The sequence below is a fragment of the Watersipora subatra genome, chromosome 1 (assembly GCF_963576615.1).
Source record: "Watersipora subatra chromosome 1, tzWatSuba1.1, whole genome shotgun sequence".
Taxonomy (NCBI): Eukaryota; Metazoa; Bryozoa; class Gymnolaemata; order Cheilostomatida; family Watersiporidae; genus Watersipora; species Watersipora subatra.
Genome location: NC_088708.1, coordinates 59,397,613 through 59,416,491, shown reverse-complemented (window position 1 = coordinate 59,416,491; position 18,879 = coordinate 59,397,613). Strand labels below are relative to the sequence as shown.

The window sequence follows — 18,879 nt, the reverse complement described above, 5'->3', positions numbered from 1 at the left end:
CAGGATTCTGTCAACCTCAGTAATGCTAAACAAGAAAAACTAAGTAGAACTTAAATGAGTAGTGGACAAGATATGGTATGTATGCATAGCAACGAAATCAAGGATGGAGTAAAATAGATTAAACACTGTGTATACATGAAATATGAACAAATAAATATTTTATTTGGCAATTGGACTAGAATTCCAATTAATTGATCGTACTAATGAATAGATGTCAGAAAAAGTTTTTTCCACTCTCCTATTCAAAAGCCAGTTCTGGCCTTAAAAATGTGGATAGATACGCATTTACACACGCACGCACGCGCGCACACATACACTCACGCACGCATGCACACACGCACGCATGCACACACACACGCACGCACGCATGCACACACACACGCACACAAACTCGCAAATTTATAAAATAAAATTAATACACAATAAACACTAGATAGAAACAAAAAGACTAGTGCCAGTTGTTTCAAGGACTCATAAACTACATGTAGCTGGAGAGCAGCTGTGCTCTTTTAGGATCTTAATCGAATTATATTTCAAAGAATTTTTGTTGCATTTTTTGTTAATAGGAAGAGTAATACATGTACACTTAGACTTTAAACTTCTGTAAGAGTTTTTAAATAAATGAAAGTTGAATTTTATGAAAAAATCAAAGAGTGGTCGTCTCTTGTAAGTTGCTAAACATTAATAGGACAAATCCTTATAAAAACTTTGTTATTTTTGTAGTTCTCTAAAGACATAATGTTTCAACAGAAACATAAAGTATCAATGCCTCGCACGTCTATGGATCAGTTCTCGGTTGTAGGCTGAAAACAGTTCGTTCTGTGTAATAATTTGACGGGCTTGAGCAAAGTAGTTTACAGATTTGGCTTACATGTTTTGGACTATCTGTCAACGGCGAGCAGTAATACACTGACTACAAGTATTTATCACTCTGTATCTAACAATTCTGGTTATAGTGGATAAGTTATATCTACCAACATGAGCTTTGGACGAAGTTAACGACAACAATATATCATTAAGTTGTCTATTAAGCAGGGATATACGATTCGTAAAAACACACAAAAGATAATGAACCCAAAACCTCAAGTCTTACAGGTAGCGCAGTATTTGGATGATTCTGATCTATCTCGAAATACCATACGATCATTTAAGTAACTCGCAGCTTGCAGTTTAAGGACATTATTTTTAGTTCATGTGAATTTTGATTATTTGACTTGAAGTATTTGCAGGTACCGTAAGTTAGTACGCATTTAAACGCTTCGTAGACCAGCCACAAGGATTTGGCATTGACTGTACAACTGGCTCAGTTCGCATTGTTTTTGGTTAACAATAACGTGTTTTTACGAATGATTATATCGTTTTTTTATATTTATCGTTTATTAGGGTAAGTAATTAAGGCTCAGATTTAATTTTGGAAAAATTCTTAACCTTCCAATTAATGAAGTTGATAGTTTTGGAAAATGCATATTTTAGAGCCTACTTGAGCAGTAATAACGTAAGCTGTGAATTATTGCCTTAACATATTTTTAACGATTACTAGTTATTTGTTTTAAGCACATCACTATATTTAAGCTAGAGGTTCTGAAGAGGGTTTGAATACAAGCCCATCAAAAATACTCTTGAATCATGATATTATGAAAGAGTTCATAGCATGTCTCATTTTAAGAACAGCACCTCAGACTTTAGACTAGATACAAAAATGCTGGCATTTATTTTTAAATTCTTCTCCTTGTAACCTTCAACATTTAAGTTTGCTTCAAAAAGTATGCTGGTAGTAAACTTTGTACATATTTTTGTAATGAACATGTCAAAATACATTCAGAATTGGCAAAATTAAATGTGAGTTCATAGTAATTCCCATTTGTTGATTAATAGTGATACTCTGCCTTTTATACGTTAGTAATGACAAAAACATTAGACTTAATAAGCGTGCAGTAGTACTGTAAGTCTGCACCTAAAATATCTTCAAATTTATCTTCTTTAGCTGATGCCCATTTCGTTTGGTCATGAGATTTTTTTGTGATGGTTATCTTTGCGTGGTGAAACTATAATTATTATTATATGCTTGAACTCCACCGATGTACATAAGTGGCTTGAGTATATTCCTAAGTTTGTTCAGCACCATAGCTAACTGAAGAGGCATGACTACTTTTTACAATGTTTTATGTGTTCTATTTATTTATAATGCTTGTCCTGGCTAGCTGGTGTTATAGGCTACTCTCAACAGTCGTTTATTCTCAATCACAAAAGTAATTTGTGATGGTGAGCTTATCGTTTCCAATAACTTTTTAAAACGCAAATGGTGTACTAGTACCGAAAATAATCAATGATATGTGTGATGCAGAAGCACATCGAGCGCGCACTCAGACCTATCCATGGGCCAAAGACATCACAATGGCCCATCTAGCTGCCGAGCTTAAAATTGTTGTATTAGTTGGACATAATTTTATGCATTAAACTCTGAATGATATTATTTTTGAAAAATATATCTGTTTTGGCAGTGGGTACCAAAATATCACAGGTATTTTAAAGGAAATGCAGGCATTTTTATCAGTTTGAATTTTTATGCTTAGCTTTACCTAAAAGTTGAGCTATCAAGACTACTATAGTAGAGGAACCTGACATAGTTTTAAAAAATTGCTATCGTATATCAATGAGGTTTTTCATTATGCAATGGTAATCTGACTTGTTGTCACTGAAGCTCTCATTACATTTATTGGAATGGCACAATTGCAAGTTGTCATTAAGTGTTATTGAAACAAGCATTTATATATTTATATAAATTGCTAAGTTTTTCTGTATACACGTGTGTACTTTGGTATGTGTTTCGGAATGTCTAGCTGGATTTGAATTACAAAGATTTGAACCACAAGACTCTAATTGTGAACTTAGCCACCAAGCTATGCTGTTCTCACGATTCCATCGCTCTTATCACACAAGGTATACCCTTTTCCCGATTTCACACGCTAAATGACGTATTAATTGACACTCTATGAAACACGATGCTTTTTTGCATTTTCATCAACTTCTATTCCCGGTTTTTCGTAAGGTTAAATTGCTAAATCGGTAAAGGCCAGTACTTTTCACGCTGACAATTGTATTGTCTCGAGTAGGAATTGTCTCTACATTCTCTCTCCGTTCGGTCAAACAATGACAGTCCGATATTTCATTTTTACATTTGTACCAGTATCGAGAGGTACCAGTATCGTCGTATTCAAAGTTTTGATGGATAGATTCTGCTGGAACAATAACCTTTTTTATACACACATTTCTATGCACGATTATTATTATTAATTCAACATATTCAAGATTTTCTATTTGTTTTTTGAACTTTTTTCAGTTTGTATCAATTGTATCATTACCAAATCATTTTTTATTGTGATCATAGCAAAACAGACTTAATTTAGCTATTACTTGCTAATTATTTCACATTTACATTGAAACACTTTTATAGTTGTTTTATTTTGTTTCTCAATTTATTTGACCCACACAAAACATTTTCCTCATGATATGAAGTTTGAAAGTTACAGTTGTTTGACAAAGTTTGAAAACCTTTACAGTTGTTTTATTTTTTCCCCTAATTTATTTAAACTGCACAAAAAACTTTTCTCATGATATGAAGTTTGAAAGTTAGAATGTTAACTGTTGTTATATATGTTAAATAAAAATATAAACCTTTTGTGCAAAAACTTGTATTACTATTTCTAGCGGGAGTGTGTTCAGCTAAATTTATAACTATCCGCTATTATCTATAAGTCTGATGAGAGCCAACTTCTCTCGATATTTATTAGTTGTTTTTATCTGATTACCATGAGCTTCTTCTTTTATGGTTTCATATCACTGATAACACGGCGGACAATTAGATGTAATGGGGGGACGATCAGATTCGAGGAAATGGATTATCACTTACCTGCTAATTGTCATAATGCAGTCATTGCCCTTATCTATCACTTATGCTATCTTTATTCATCATATAGACATTACAGACTTGAGCCTTGTTCACACTGGACCCTATTTGAACTCTCTGCCGTAATTATGTTGTCCTCTTTGCCTTCTCTTTGCCTTTAGGAAGGTGTTCTCAGTTTGATTGTTTGTCTTAGTGTTAATCTACATAAACCCCTGCCAATAAAAAGCAGCATCCGGCAGCATTTAGCACAGCATTCGTGTAGGTGAAGGTCATCACGCTGACTCGGTTTTTCAGAATTGATAAATTTTGTTTGGTAAAACAGCTATGTAAACAAGAATTATTCAATGCAGGTATGAGCTATGAGATTTGCCGGTGAAGAATTTTTTCACATACACTTGTAACATCTATACTGATGTATTCTCCTTTTGATTTTTTTGTCTTATTATTAAACCCGAGACATAAGAAAAAGTTCATAAAACATTGATAATTATTAACTAGAAATTCCACTGTCATACAGCCCACGACCAAAGAGATGGCCAGAGATACTGGCAAAAAAAGAAAGGGTACTGATGGTTGAGAAATGCAATATTAGCAATCAAATGGCTCTGCAGTGCAATAGGATAACTGCAATGGTAGCTGTAATGTACTGGGTGTGGGTGTTATTATATACAACAATAAGCAGTAATGAATGGAAAAGATCTTTATATTTTCCCCCTGCAATAGGAGAAATGCAATATTGGCCAATATTAGAAGTAAAATGCACTGATATTCTTAGAATAATCAATTTTATTAATATAGTAATAATAGAAAAACAATACACAATTTTGATTACATTTCAAAACGTAATAGGTAGCAATATCACGAAGTTGTGATATTTATATAGATTTTCCTATATATATAGTAAAATATATACTAATTTCTACTATATATATATATAGTATATTTTTCTAGAATATAGTAAACTGGGTGTTATTATATACAACAAATAGTAATAATGAAAGGAAAAGATTATATGTTTATATCTCTCTTCCTGCAAAAAAAGAAATGCAATATTGGCCAATATTAGAAGTAAAATGCATTGATATTATTAGAATAACCAATATTATTTATATAGTAATAATAAAAAACCAATGCACAATTTTGTTTACATTTCAAAACGGCATAGCTAACAATATCACGAAGTTGTGATATTTATATAGATTTTTAGAAAATCTGTACTACGTAGTCATTGTCCTGTAGTCATCCAAACTTATAATTAATTATTGCAATAATCTCATTAGAACCGTTAGAAAAAATATCATCGTCATGCCTTTACTTACACTGCGTTAGATTTTTAGAAAGTCTGTACTACGTAGTCATTGTTCTGTAGTCGTCCAAACTTATAGTTAATTATTGTAATAATCTCATAAGAAACGTTAAAAAATATCATCGTAATTTGCTTGCCTTTACTTATACTGCGTTGGACATCAGTTAGAATGGGAAAGTATTTAAATGTGTTGGCAAATGAAAATGAAAAAATTGAAATCAGCAAAAATGAAACGATTTCTGTACTCCTATGTTAATGGCCAAAACCTTCGGCAATTCGACAATGCTATAGACTGGTGAAAAGTGCACGTTACTTTTTCGTAAAATGCGCAAGACATCTTCATACTTCATCGTTCTATTATCTGTCCCTCGGCGTTTTAGTTTCCGGTCTTAACTTTTATTAAACCAAGCTTTTCAAGTGTTTTGTGGCGATTTTCGTTGAAATTAATCTGTCTATTTGTGTATAATCCGATCAGATGGGTGAGTTTTAAGATATTATCATAGGTTTACAAAGACTTGGTAACATATTTAAATAGTTTTAAATATGTTTTGTATCGTTATTATACTTTAACGACTTTAAATTCCGATGCTTAAATTTTTTGATGAAATTTCTTGACGAGGGTTCGTCTCATTGTTGATGAATAATTTTCGTAAGTTGTGTGCGCATGCATTTATCATAAAACTCCCACACTTCCGCTCCGCTCGTGTGGTCGTGGGATAAACACATTTTAAAACATTTAAAATGTTTAAAGTTTATCCTAATTTAGTTGATACATTGTAACTGTCTACTGAGTCATCCTTTTGACACCATGGTCCGCTGTCAAAGTTTATATTGATCAAGCAGGAAAGTAAAGGTTGACCAAACCAAACATTATTGTTTTCATGGTGCAACAGGCATACGCTAATATCCAGATACATGTTTTCTATGTTTCCCATCCTAACCTGCAGGCTGCTATCAATACAAAAAGTGATAATATAATAAAAAGGAAAATTATGAACATCAATCAGCTTGTATAACGCTTTAGCATACATTTTATTTTATACATAAAATCAAGAAAAGACATATCTATGGTAGCAGAGAGCGTTGTAAATCGAAAAAGTAAATCGTTGAAAAGGCATGTAATTATGGTCTTGGTACATTCCTATTCAATGACAGTACTCCAGTCATTTATAGCAGTCACACTCGTACAAAGCCGTATATGCAAAAGTTTTTCTGCGAGTGTCTCAGCTGTTAGCAGTTGAGATTAGCAATGGATGGTGTTGCTGTCAAGTTACTACAGCGGACTTTTCATATTCGCTGCCTACTGGCTGTCAACCGGATATTGTAATGAGTTTTGCCTGATGTATCCTGACAAAAATAATTAGCTTGTTTACTTTAATCAGTGTCAACCAATCATGAGCTATTGGATTTTGTGACTGACTTGAGAGAAATCAATTTTTTCGTGTTTAAAGTGCATGTACCCAGCACTTAAAACACTAACTCGATATTGCAGTTACAGTCTGGCACCTTGGCTGGCGGACTGTCGATAGCCAGCAGATGTCTGATTCCTAACTAGCAACGAGCCATTCAATTTACTGCGATTGTCTACCTCTGAATTATTCTGTCATAACAATAAAGTTTTCAGAGGTTAAGTCTTGTTCTTGACACTTGTCTACGGACTAGTTCTTGTCTACGCGCTTTTGAGTGAACAGTAAACCTTAATGTTCATGTAGATGTGGAAGTCATCCTTGCGTAATCGATAAATCCTTGTGAAAGAGCTCAAATTCTGTTGCTATGGATACAAAAATTGTCAGTCCTTAAAAGACAGCGTAGCAAAAATTGCTTATCAAATCTTGAAATGTTCAGACATTAATATTTATGAACATAGTAACAAGCGCCATTGATATCTCCTCATTTACTATTGCTTGAGATGCAAGTTAGTAAATGTAGGAACAAGCAAATGCATGGCCTGCTCTTGCTACTGTACCCTGAGTGGTGCCTAACACCAAAAGTTTACGCACACACAGGAGATTTAAAACTTGTGTTTGTTCTAAACCTTACTTCTTCCGTATTGAATGAGTACTTTGAAAATCCATTAGCAGCGTCAGCCTCACATTTACATGCGCATTGTAGCATAAGTGAAGGGATGGGCAGCGGTCAAACTATATCGGTGTCCCGCATGAAAGTCATGGACCACCAGCTATCTTAGCCCTGGATCACCATCAGGTAGCCATTACATTAGTCCTCAAGATTCAGTTACACTGACGCTACTTGTTTTCTCTACAAACTCGCATAGGAAAAAGGGTAATTGACACTTATTTATGTAATGTGTACATCGTCTGCCAATGATTTCACCTATTTGCGAACGTTTGCGTAGCTCCTATTCAATCTATTCCCGTTGCAAAGTTAGGCTCGAAGAATTTGTTTGATTTGACGCTGCGGGAGTGAATGAGTGCTGGTCGCGTACAATGGAGCCTGAAGTGTGATAGCACACATAGCTAATTCCTCTGTTGACCGCGTGCGTTTTATATCACTGGCACCGTTGTAAGTTAGTAAACTGCCCAACAAGGCACATGATTATTGTGATTGTTTTTTGTTTGCTCACTGGTCAGAATTGAATAGTCATACTGAACTGATAATCGGCTAGCTGGCTGCTCTTTATGTGAGCGGTTAGTGATGGTGTGGGAAGATTCTGATGAGCTGTGTGATTCTTTGTGTACAAAAAATATTTCGGCTTTTATGATCTAATGTTAACACGAAGAGCTCGGTTGCTGCTCAAAGAACGGAAGCAATTAGAGGCGATTGGGGCGGAACTGGCACGGTTGATGTAGGAATTTGACTATTTCCACTTTTTTCATCACTACAGCCTGCTTCGTGATGATTGGTTGGTCGTGTGAGATCACTAGTTCTTTATTACTATGTTACTTAATTCCTATTGTTTTTGTCTCATGTCTGATTTGATTTGAACTGCATCGACCTGTGATAATAATATTTATACCTATCCATGATTTTGAGGCACTTATTGTTATGCGCTAACATGATATGCAGCTATATTTAGCATGGCCTAGCGTCATTCATTTCTGTAATGAAGGTTTTTAGTCATTCTTATGGTTTCGCTGCAGTTTGGCTTTCAATGATTGTAATTTACAAATCTATGCAAGATTTTGCTTTGCAGATAGGCATGAAGACTGTGACAGTCGTTGGTTTGTTCCTCCTGCTCTCAGCTCCGGTAGATGCTCAAAGCCAAGTCTGCCCACCTGGCTGCGAGTGTCCGAATAGGCCGGATGCAGACAAGTATCGGGTGGACTGCTCTTCTGTTGATGCGGATAGCCTCGCCTCTCTCAACATTCCGTCCTTCACCACCCAATTGTGAGCCACAAATCCATCTCTTTCATTTTAGGATTTCCTAGCAGATAGTTAAACTTGTGGTAGATTTCATTCTTGTTTAACTTGTTAACACCTCTTTCTACCCACCTTGTAAATACCATCTGCAGCGGAGCTTGTTTCATTGCGGTTAGTCCTACCATTAACTAGTTGTTTTGTGGCCATGTAGGTTATTATTGAAATGGGAACTATGCTATGTAGTGTACAGGTGAACTCTCAGTTGAAAGCTTATAAAACTGCTTTATCTAGTTGTACATGATTCTGAGTTGATAAATGTTATTTGCTGGTGCTATCCTCTTTATGGCCATTTTTCTTATTGCAGGTCTGTCCTCGCTAATAGAAGGTTGATGAGGATTGACACAAATGATTTACTTTTACTTACAAATCTCGACAAACTGTAAGTAAACCCTTTCCTTCTTTGAACTCCATGTCTTCGTTATTATCAACGCTGATCTCCAGGAACTGCTCACCCCTTTCTAGGTTTTAGTACATGACTAGTTTTTTGTTCCAATTTTAAGATTCTAAATCCTTACATAGATGGAAAAACATTCAGTACTGCTTGGTATTTGCCTATCAATGTTAGGCTTAGCCTACACAAATAGAAATTCTCCAAAATAGAACATTTCAGCTTTGACGAAACTTTTTCTAATCTCCGTGTTTGTAGAGAGTCTTGTGAGGTGTTTATCAGCTTCTCTCAGTTTCAACTTCTTCATGCTTAGTCTGATCATAGAACTAGCTGATTTAGGTTTAGCCTCAGCTGCAGCTACTAGTAGATTGTCGAGTAATTCACTTAGTTTATTACAACTGGTTGTGCGGGTGCTAGGGATGTTTCAACATGATTTTTGAGGCATGAGCTATGTACATAAACTCAGGGTGACCCTAGTTTTTAGTTTTCAACGCAACTAAGTTTTGGCCGCAGACTGTGCAGACAATTGGGATACACAAAACCTTATATAATCTGTCATCTTTCCAGATTCTAGAGAATTGTAAAGTACATGTATATGTTAATCTATTGTTATGCATTTTACCTGAAACAAAAACAATGCATACTAATAATGTATCTTAATTATTTATGTTTTTACATTAAACACTGCGACTGTATAAATACAGAATATCTATTTAAAACTCTAATAGAGTATATATAGGTTCACATTAGCTCGACCTTACATCTTTGCCGATACGCTGTAGTAGACGATTATGTACTAATTGCCTGTCTCTACTGTGTACTGCACATCCTGTGAGTTTGCTAGCAACTGTTAGATAAGGTAAACAAGCAAGTGTAGTTAGCAAAGATAGTCTTCTTATTGACCGGTTCTCACCCCACTGTAAGTGGATTACATTGGGGTAAGGCATATGGGGTTCTCACCCCATTCGTTATATCTAAACTCCATGCGTGAAAGATACCATTATCTAGGAGCAGACAATTCCTTCATTGCACGATCACCACCAGTACTGTAGGCGCTGAAAACACACAGTCTCTCCTGGTACTGCCAATGACCAGACACCGCCGGCTGTTCACGGTGGGGTGAGAACCTGGCTTATCTGGCAACTCAGCTTTCAGTAGTGTGTTTATCTTTCAGTTTTTTATAATGTCGATAATGACTACATATTACTTCTTGTATGGATGCATATTACTTCTTGTATGGATGGATATTACTTCCTGTAGGAATCTGAGTGGGAATGCCATCGACTCGATTGGGCCAAATGCGTTTGCAAGTCTCAAGAAACTCACAAAACTGTAAGTTCGGTTTTTCTTTGGAGAGACGTTTCATTTGGGTGACAAGTATAAATTTTTCTATTCAAGTGTGATGCTCAGTGCACCATTCAACTTTTATTGTTAGACCAGCTCTATTTATCTCACCTTTAGCTTCAAGACTTTCATTCTCTCCTAGTTACATAAGCTCACAATAATACAAGTCTGAAGGTCTATTGGTACTACAGTAAAGAGCTATTGTTTCAGTGTATTTGTGACCCATCTTGATGATCTACTATACCGAGTAAGTTGATCTGTAATGATGGCACATGTACCCGATTGACACATCGATAAGCTGTGTGAATAGGATTTATATATCCGTTTACACGAACTCTTTCCTCTCTTCTTACTACCCCTTCTTCTTGCAGGGATCTGTCAAACAATCGACTAGCAGAGATCAATGAGAGTACGTTTACTGGATTAGAGAACCTTAAACGACTGTAAGTGGCCATTGAGGCATCTGAATAGAGGGTAATATGGTAATACGAAGGCTTGAGTGACAGGTGCTTGACTGCTGTTTACTGCTGCCATGTGTGAACAGCTTGCAACTCGGTGCTGTTATGCCCTGTTCTGTTAGCGCTATAAGCAACTCATATTTGGCTCGCTCTCGCTATCTGCCCTCATGTTGACCAGTACAGTTGTACATGATGTTTTCACATTGTCATTGTCAACATGCAACTAAAATGGAAGATAAACTGCTCCGAGAAGCTGTTTGTGTGCTCCAACAGTTTCTGAAAAAATATACAGTTATGTAGGTGTTCAGGTAACATGTAAGCTATGATGGGTTGTATCTTTAATATTCTATGTTTAAACTTATATTTGACTAGAATTGTGTTAGAGTTGTTCAGACTTATATTTGACTATAATTGTATTAGAGTTGTTCAGACTTATATTTGACTAGAATTGTATTAGAGTTGTTCAGACTTATATTTGACTAGAATGGTATTAGAGTTGTTCAGACTTATATTTGACTATAATTGTATTAGAGTTGTTCAGACTTATATTTGACTAGAATTGTATTAGAGTTGTTCAGACTTATATTTGACTATAATTGTATTAGAGTTGTTCAGACTTATATTTGACTAGAATCGTGTTAGAGTTGTTCAGACTTATATTTGACTAGAATTGTATTAGAGTTGTTCAGACTTATATTGGACTAGAATTGTATTAGAGTTGTTCAGACTTATATTTGACTAGAATTGTATTAGAGTTGTTCAGACTTATATTTGACTAGAATTGTATTAGAGTTGTTCAGACTTATATTTGACTAGAATTGTCTTCTGCAAAAATTTTGGAGCTAGTTATGGTTGCCGTTGTGCTGCGTTCCATTACTAAGTTACCGTTTTTAAAAGATGTCTGACTGGCTTGAAGAATCCATGAAAAATTTCATTTTCTATATACTCCAATATAATTAACATGTAACTCAATCATAGTTAGAGGTCTTTGAATATGTAACTACACAAAATCCACTTTGTCTTTCTTATATAATTACAATTCCAGCTGTCGGTGAGCTGCTGAGCTAAAATATCACTTCCTCCAAAATGGTGTGACATTGAGATTAAGCCAAAAAGATGTAGGCCTACATGTATTTATAAAAGTTTGTTAATAAAATTTAAATTCCCAATAATTTAAGATAAACAATCTCGTTCAATTTCACTCATCTGCTGCCTTTATGGGTTTCTACTGCTGACTAATAATTCTTTAACACTCGTTTGCATTTTCTCCAGGTTTCTTACTAACAACCTCATTCAGGTAGTCGCACGAGATAGTTTTCGCTTCCTTGTTAACATTGAACGCATGTAAGTATCTTCCCTGACTTGTAACCTAAATCTAGTTATGTATCTCTGCATCCCCACCTTTTCCTACCCATCCTTCGTTTCTTTCGACCCATTTGTTCAAAACATTTGTAGATCTTTACACTCTTTGGTAACCCATTAACGGCATCTCTGTTATCCGAAGCATGAACCACAGTGTTTAGATACGGTAGTTATGCCTCTGCTTGCGTTATAAATCCTGTAAGGCATGTGATTTGCATAGGAATGCTTGTAGCACTAGTTTGGACTTGCTGATTAGGGATGGGCCGGGGTATGGACAGATGATAACTAACTGCTTGCATAATGAATCAAGTGTGCAAAAATTTATGATAACATCTCAGGAATAATTGAATCTGAATTAAAAAAAATAGTACGGAATATTATCATAAAGTCTTTACCCAAACCATTTCAAAGTTTATGTACGACGCTTATTAAATCTGTGTTACAGTTGCGACTAAACGCTACATGTTGAAGGAAGTTGTTTTGATGTTGCGGAAATGGATCATTTTTGTAACATCCACTTGCAGTTGGCTTGTAGTTATCATACTTTGATATAACTAATACTCGCATTATCAAACTTTTAACACTTTTAGTGCCCTCTTCAAATATAAACTCTTTGACCTTGACTTAAAGACAGCTCAATGATCAGCAGCAAGTGCGTGCTTCTCAAAACGCCTACCAATTGCTTATGATATGCAGTGTGTTTTGATTGATTTTATATGTGATATGATCGATTGCATATATAATGTGATCGATTGCGCATGTGATGTGATCAATCGCGTATGTTATATGATCAATTTCGCATGTGATGTGTTAAATTGCGCATGTGATATGATCGATTGCATATATGATGTGATTGATTGCGCATGTGATGTGATCAATCGCATATGTTATACGATCAATTTCGCATGTGATATGATCAATAACATATGTGATAAGATCAATTGCATATGAGATATGGTCGATTGCATATGTGATATGGACGACTGCACATGTGATATGGATGACTGCACATGTGATATGGACGACTGCACATGTGATCGATTACGCTGGTGATATGATCAATTGCATATGCGCATTTACAGTAGCCTATTGAAAGCAAACAATTAAATTTTGGTTGAAATAATCCGAGACTGAAAGCATTAATCTATGTGAATAAATCAGAGTGTTGCCTGCTTTATAAAATTGAAATCAGTGCATCCGCTATTGGTTATTTCTGTTGTAAAGATTGACATGTGACGTTATGAAGGTGATCTAATTAGTTTAATCTGGCTTCTGTTTTATTCATTGACCTCAAAACTACTCAGATTAGCGTTCTCCTGATGTTTATAGATCTCTCTCTGGCAACCTCTTCTCAACGATTTCTGAAGGAACCTTTGATCCTCTCTCTACTCTCGCAAGAATGTAAGTGAGCTCGCTATTGCCGTGATTGATGCGAGTCTGCGAGTGTCCCGACTATTGTTACCCGTCATATGGCCAGATCTACTCCTACAACTGCACCAATATTGTGCTGTTCGATTTTTTTTGTAAGGTAGTAACGTAATGGAATCAAATTTGGGAGAGTTGGCCTTAAGTTTGCCTTATAGGACTAACCTAAGTACAGGACAAACGAGTAGGACCTGAGTCTTATAGGACAAATGCAGTTCAGAAAGTATTTATAATAGTAATGGTTTGGCATATGAGCTCTACCTTTTTGCAAGGCCAAGTAGTGCATACAGGCAGTTGGTCCTCAGGCTATTACAACCATAATTATTTTACCATAAAATTTGTCAAGGTGCTGAAGCATTAGAATATTCAAGTTATCAACTACTAAATACTAAGTATGCGCCTAGTTGATCTAGCATCTCGGTGTAGAGCCGCTTGCTTGCTGATGACACGAGAGTGAAAATTTTCCAGTATACATAATAAGTAGTATTTTAAGAGTGTCACCTTTTTGCTGAATCTGTACTGATACTACACTGGGACTTTTGCGAGAAACTTGTGATGATGGCCGGCACTAGCCATTGTCAACAGAAATTATTACTAAAATCATTACAGTAGTATTCTCTGAAAAATTATACATTTGCGTCACTTGTTGTAGCGAGTGTTTTTAACCTTTCCCAAAAACATTGCACATTATGGATGTGTCTTCCTTCTCATTATTCTCTCTTCGGGTTGAGGTGTCGATGAATATGTGATTGCCTTGACTTACAGAGACTTTGCATCGAAGAACCTTCAGTGCGACTGTCAGATGAAGTGGCTGGTGCCGTGGATGGCTGAGTCAAATGTGAACATACCCGACACACAGTGTGAGGGGCCAGGCGGCCTTGCAGGCAAGCTAGTCAAAAATCTCAACCAAGGAAATATGCCGTGCGGTAAGTATTCCTGCTCTACTGCATTTATGAACTATTAAAAAATTGTTGATTTCTGTCAAAGGTAGGCAATTAGCTGTATGTATAGACTATTAAAATTTAGTAAACTGCAGAGCTGCATCATCCAATGGATTAGTGGTATGCTTTTTATGGCTACTATAGTATCTCAAGGTGATACATAATATCACCTGCTAGGAACATGCCTACTAGCTGGGTGTCATACTCAGAACTAGCAGTTATGGTAATAGAGCAAATGTGGGGAGGATTTTGGTATATATGATGCTGATGTTGCACTATGCTTTATTCAGAAGGTAAAAATTACTAACTAAATAGATAGAATTGTATTGAATATTTTTAATTTTTGTTTTACAACTGAACTAACTTCACTTGGGCTAAAAGCATTCTGGAGGAATGCAGGAACCAGTTATGGTTGCTGTTAAACCCGGTAAATCACGAACCTAGTTAATCACAGGTACGAATATTCAGGCCAGATGAAGTCCAAATTACACTCGTCCGATGTAAGTGTATTTCCTGGGTTAAAATACTGGGACCAAAGCTCAAATATAAACTGAAAGTCAATCAAGATAACTTCAATTTACTTACATAATATATAGAAAATAAATACTTAATGTTTAGAAAGCCATTTAAGTGTTGTGGTGTTAAAATTTGGCTCATACATATACTGCACTTAAAAAAGTTAGTTTTTTATTCAAGGATCTCCATTTATCGCGGGGAACGCCAGTCCAACAAAAACCACGAATGTGAGGGATTGCTCTAATTGGGTAGATATTCCTTCATACACACTGGCAATGATGTTTCTTAGCCTGAGAACTGTGCAATGTCTTTTATTCATAGACTGGCCAGTAGAACTGCGAGTGTTTGAGCTGCAACCATCTCACACTCAGCTTGTATTCGCTGGAGATTCGCTGCCAATCAACTGCGCAGCTTCTAATGACAACCTCCGCAGTCTCTCCTGGTACCGACAAGGTCTCAGAGTAGTCACTAACAACACAGCTAAGATACAAGTCGATACTGATTTCAGCGATCGCAGTTTGCGCGTGGTTACACTAAGGTTGGTGATTTAGACCGAGCTCTTTCCTTCTTAATCCTCCCTTTGTCTCATGATAAAATGTAATGGTGGATTGATGAGACCATCCACAGTCTCTAAAAACCATAGTCTGACTGATTTGTTATTTCAAAAAGATTTCTAGAACTGAGAGTAGAGTATAAGATTCCTATGAATAAACCAGCGCTAGCAGGTAACGCATTACTTCACTTTACCACATTTGTATTCAGGGGTTCCTATGTCGTAATGTTATGTCATGCTAATAACTTCTACGTTGCCTCAGTGTAAAAAAAAAGTAATTAATTATTCTTTAACAACCGTCAGTTATCCATAGTTTGTGTTGTTACACGTAGGTCCTCCTTTGATAGAGTTGCCACCCAAAGATTGTTGTCAAATTGTAGCTGACGAGCTCAACTTTTCTAAAGATCATTTCGATGAAAAGTGCTGTGTAAATCGAGGTTGTATTTATATTACTTTCGATAATAGCTTTGTCATTGAAGCCATTGCTGCTTGTGACAGCTTCTTATTTGTCTCATTAAAATATGTAGTCAGGAAACGCGCCGCCGTGTACCAATAATACCAAAGTACCATTGCCTGGTGTAGGAATCAACTCATTCATTCTGCCAGTTGTTTTTGCTTCAGACTAGTTTCCATAAACGCATAGCTACAGTTCTTTAATACTATAACTACTGTTTTAAACATGTTTCAGTCCTTACTAACCCCTTTCACTCAATATAAGTGTATCTACTTGGCAGTACTTAGCCTGAGGGCTACGCTATCAAACACCCAATAGATACGGCTAGGCTGATATCGCACTCTAAGTTTAAGCTGCGGTATACAAGCATGAAGTATAGCTATACGTATGGTACAAGAATAGCTGGAATAAATATACTAGATCAGAAGGATGTCGTATGACAGTGTGGAATCTAAGCTATCTGTAAATACTTCAAAAAAGTTAGCTGGCTCACCTACTGCACCTCCACGTGTTCATGACATCTCATTAAAAACTCATGCAATCAAATCATGCTAATCCGAGTCTAGCCTTGTTGTTGCGACTCTCAAGGATTTTATGTTAGGGTGTAGCTTGACATCGCTACTCAATGCAGCCGAAAGGGTGAAAAGCTGGAGCTATTTGTGCTTACCTTGCCAAAAATACTTTTCTCAAACACTTAGCAATATGTCTCAATGCCAAATTGATTTTTAATAAGTGGAAATAAGCTTAATTCATTTGCTTACTCCAACAACTTGTTTGTCCAAATATCATGATTAACCTTTTGAATACCGTTCCCGTAATCTGACGGGCTGAGAGCGCAGTCTCAGCGTACCAAACCCGTAATTGCCCGTCAGATCTGAGTCTTCGATACGTATTTTTTAAATTCATTTATTTATTTTAAAAACGGCACTAAAATTTTTAATAAATATTTTTAGGAGTTTTAAAAGATATCACACTACTATTTTGAGGCAATAATTAGTCCTTTATACGCATGTGCAAAAAGAACACGTTGCTAAAAGTTGATCGTTCTTTTTGGAAAGCTTATCATCATGAATGGACGCGGTATTTCAAGCGCTGCTAAAAGGATTCGTTTACAGGAAGATATCGACTGGTATGAGAGTGAAGCAGAGGATTTCAGTGCAGAAGAATATGAAGAAGAAGATGAAAGTGAAAAAGAAATACGACAGAGTGAATCGGAGTACGAAAGTGAGAGTGAAACGGCCGGCGTTGAAGGAGGGAGTCATGACGGATTTCAGAGAGGAGCCGATTTAAAACCCAAAGAATTTCATTTTGATGACAGCTTGGCAGGTGTAAGAAGCCGAATTCCTGGTCAGATAAGTATTTTTGGCTATTTAAAGCTGTTTATTACATCGGCCATCATGAATATTATAGTTAATGAAACAAATAGATATGGCCTTCAAAAACATGGCGATGCCTGGCAGCTTGTCGATGAAAAAGATATTTGGCGAATTTTTGGTTTAATTTTGCTTATGGGTATTGTTAAAAAGCCTACTCTGTCGTCTTACTGGTCTACTGATCCTTTGTTATCTACGCCAGTGTTTAGTAAAATGATTTCAAGAAACAGGTTTTTAATGGTTTTAAGCAGTTTGCATTTCACTGACAATTCGGAAAACCCTGCTGGCAATAAATTGTTCAAATTAGGAAGTGTTTTTGCCATGATATGTGACCGGTTATCTTCTGTTTTGCTGCCTGGTAAATTTATATCTATAGATGAAAGCTTGCTGGCTTGGAAAGGGCGACTCAGCTTCAGACAGTATATTCCATCTAAAAGATCTAGATTTGGAATAAAGCTGTTTGCTCTCTGCGATGCTGTCTCTGGCTATGTGCACAAGCTGTCTGTGTACATTGGTGATGAGCAGGAGCAAGCCGAAGGAACTGGTAGAGGAGTCACTCACAACATAGTCATGAAATTAATGAGTGGTTTACTAAATTTAGGTCATTGTTTATTTATGGATAATTTTTATAATTCGCCAGAGTTAGCAGCTGAACTTGTAAAAAATAATACTCATGTTTGTGGAACTTTGCGTCCAAACAGAAAAGGTGTCCCCAAAGATTTGAAAATGTATAATGGAAAATTAATTAAAAAAGGTCAGACAACAAGCTTTTCTAATGGGGAAAGTATGGTTGGCTGTTGGAGAGATAAAAAATATATTTCTGTAATTTCAACTATGCATAAAAACATGGATGTCGCAGATACAGGCAAAGTAAATTATAAAGGGGATAAAGTTTGCAAACCAGCTGTTGTTTTGGATTACAACAAATACATGGGGGGAGTTGACAAATCGGATCAAAATTTGCATTATTATAATGCTGCGCGTAAAACCATGAAATGGTATAAAAAACTATTTTTTCATTTATTAGATATTTGTGTATACAATGCGGCCATAGTTTATAGAATTCATAGCAGCTGTAAAATAACTGACTTGCAGTTTCGACAGAAATTAATTCATCAGATATTTGAATATACCGGTTCTTGTCGCAAAAACAGTACTCCCCGCGCTTCAACTTCTTCTACTCATCGAATAGTGACAAATAGTCCAGGGAAAGGTAGACCGGCAAAATACAGAATTTGTAGGCACTGCAAAAAGCGCGGTGATGACAACAAACCTAAGCGAAGCGAAACTAAATTTAAATGTCTAGCATGTGGAGTACCTTTGTGCGAGTCGTGTTTTGATGCTTACCATGCTAAATAAATTCATTTTAAAATTTATTTAGCGTGTGCAAATTCTTCATTGCTTTGTATCACTTGCTTTTGTACATACACTTGCTAAAATGTCATTGTCTATGTATTGTATTTGTTGTACA

General features: G+C 36.0%; 1 protein-coding gene across 4 annotated transcripts in view; it reads left to right on the top strand.

Annotated features, from left to right (window-relative positions):
- The first annotated feature begins 929 nt into the window (after window positions 1–929).
- LOC137401191 (adhesion G protein-coupled receptor A3-like) overlaps window positions 930–18,879 on the top strand; it is a 35,272-nt gene continuing 17,322 nt past the window's right edge. For 2 of the 4 annotated variants that reach the window (XM_068087583.1, XM_068087606.1), the window contains exons 1-10: window positions 930–1,095; window positions 7,326–7,418; window positions 8,368–8,561; window positions 8,899–8,973; window positions 10,243–10,314; window positions 10,698–10,769; window positions 12,057–12,128; window positions 13,476–13,547; window positions 14,337–14,497; window positions 15,350–15,566. In XM_068087583.1, the coding sequence (XP_067943684.1) occupies window positions 8,374–8,561; window positions 8,899–8,973; window positions 10,243–10,314; window positions 10,698–10,769; window positions 12,057–12,128; window positions 13,476–13,547; window positions 14,337–14,497; window positions 15,350–15,566 (929 nt within the window). In that variant the 5' untranslated portion in view covers window positions 930–1,095; window positions 7,326–7,418; window positions 8,368–8,373. Of the gene's footprint in view, window positions 1,096–7,325; window positions 7,419–7,938; window positions 8,020–8,367; window positions 8,562–8,898; window positions 8,974–10,242; window positions 10,315–10,697; window positions 10,770–12,056; window positions 12,129–13,475; window positions 13,548–14,336; window positions 14,498–15,349; window positions 15,567–18,879 lie in introns of those variants that run through there. The other 2 variants (XM_068087599.1, XM_068087591.1) reach the window with 2 other exon arrangements.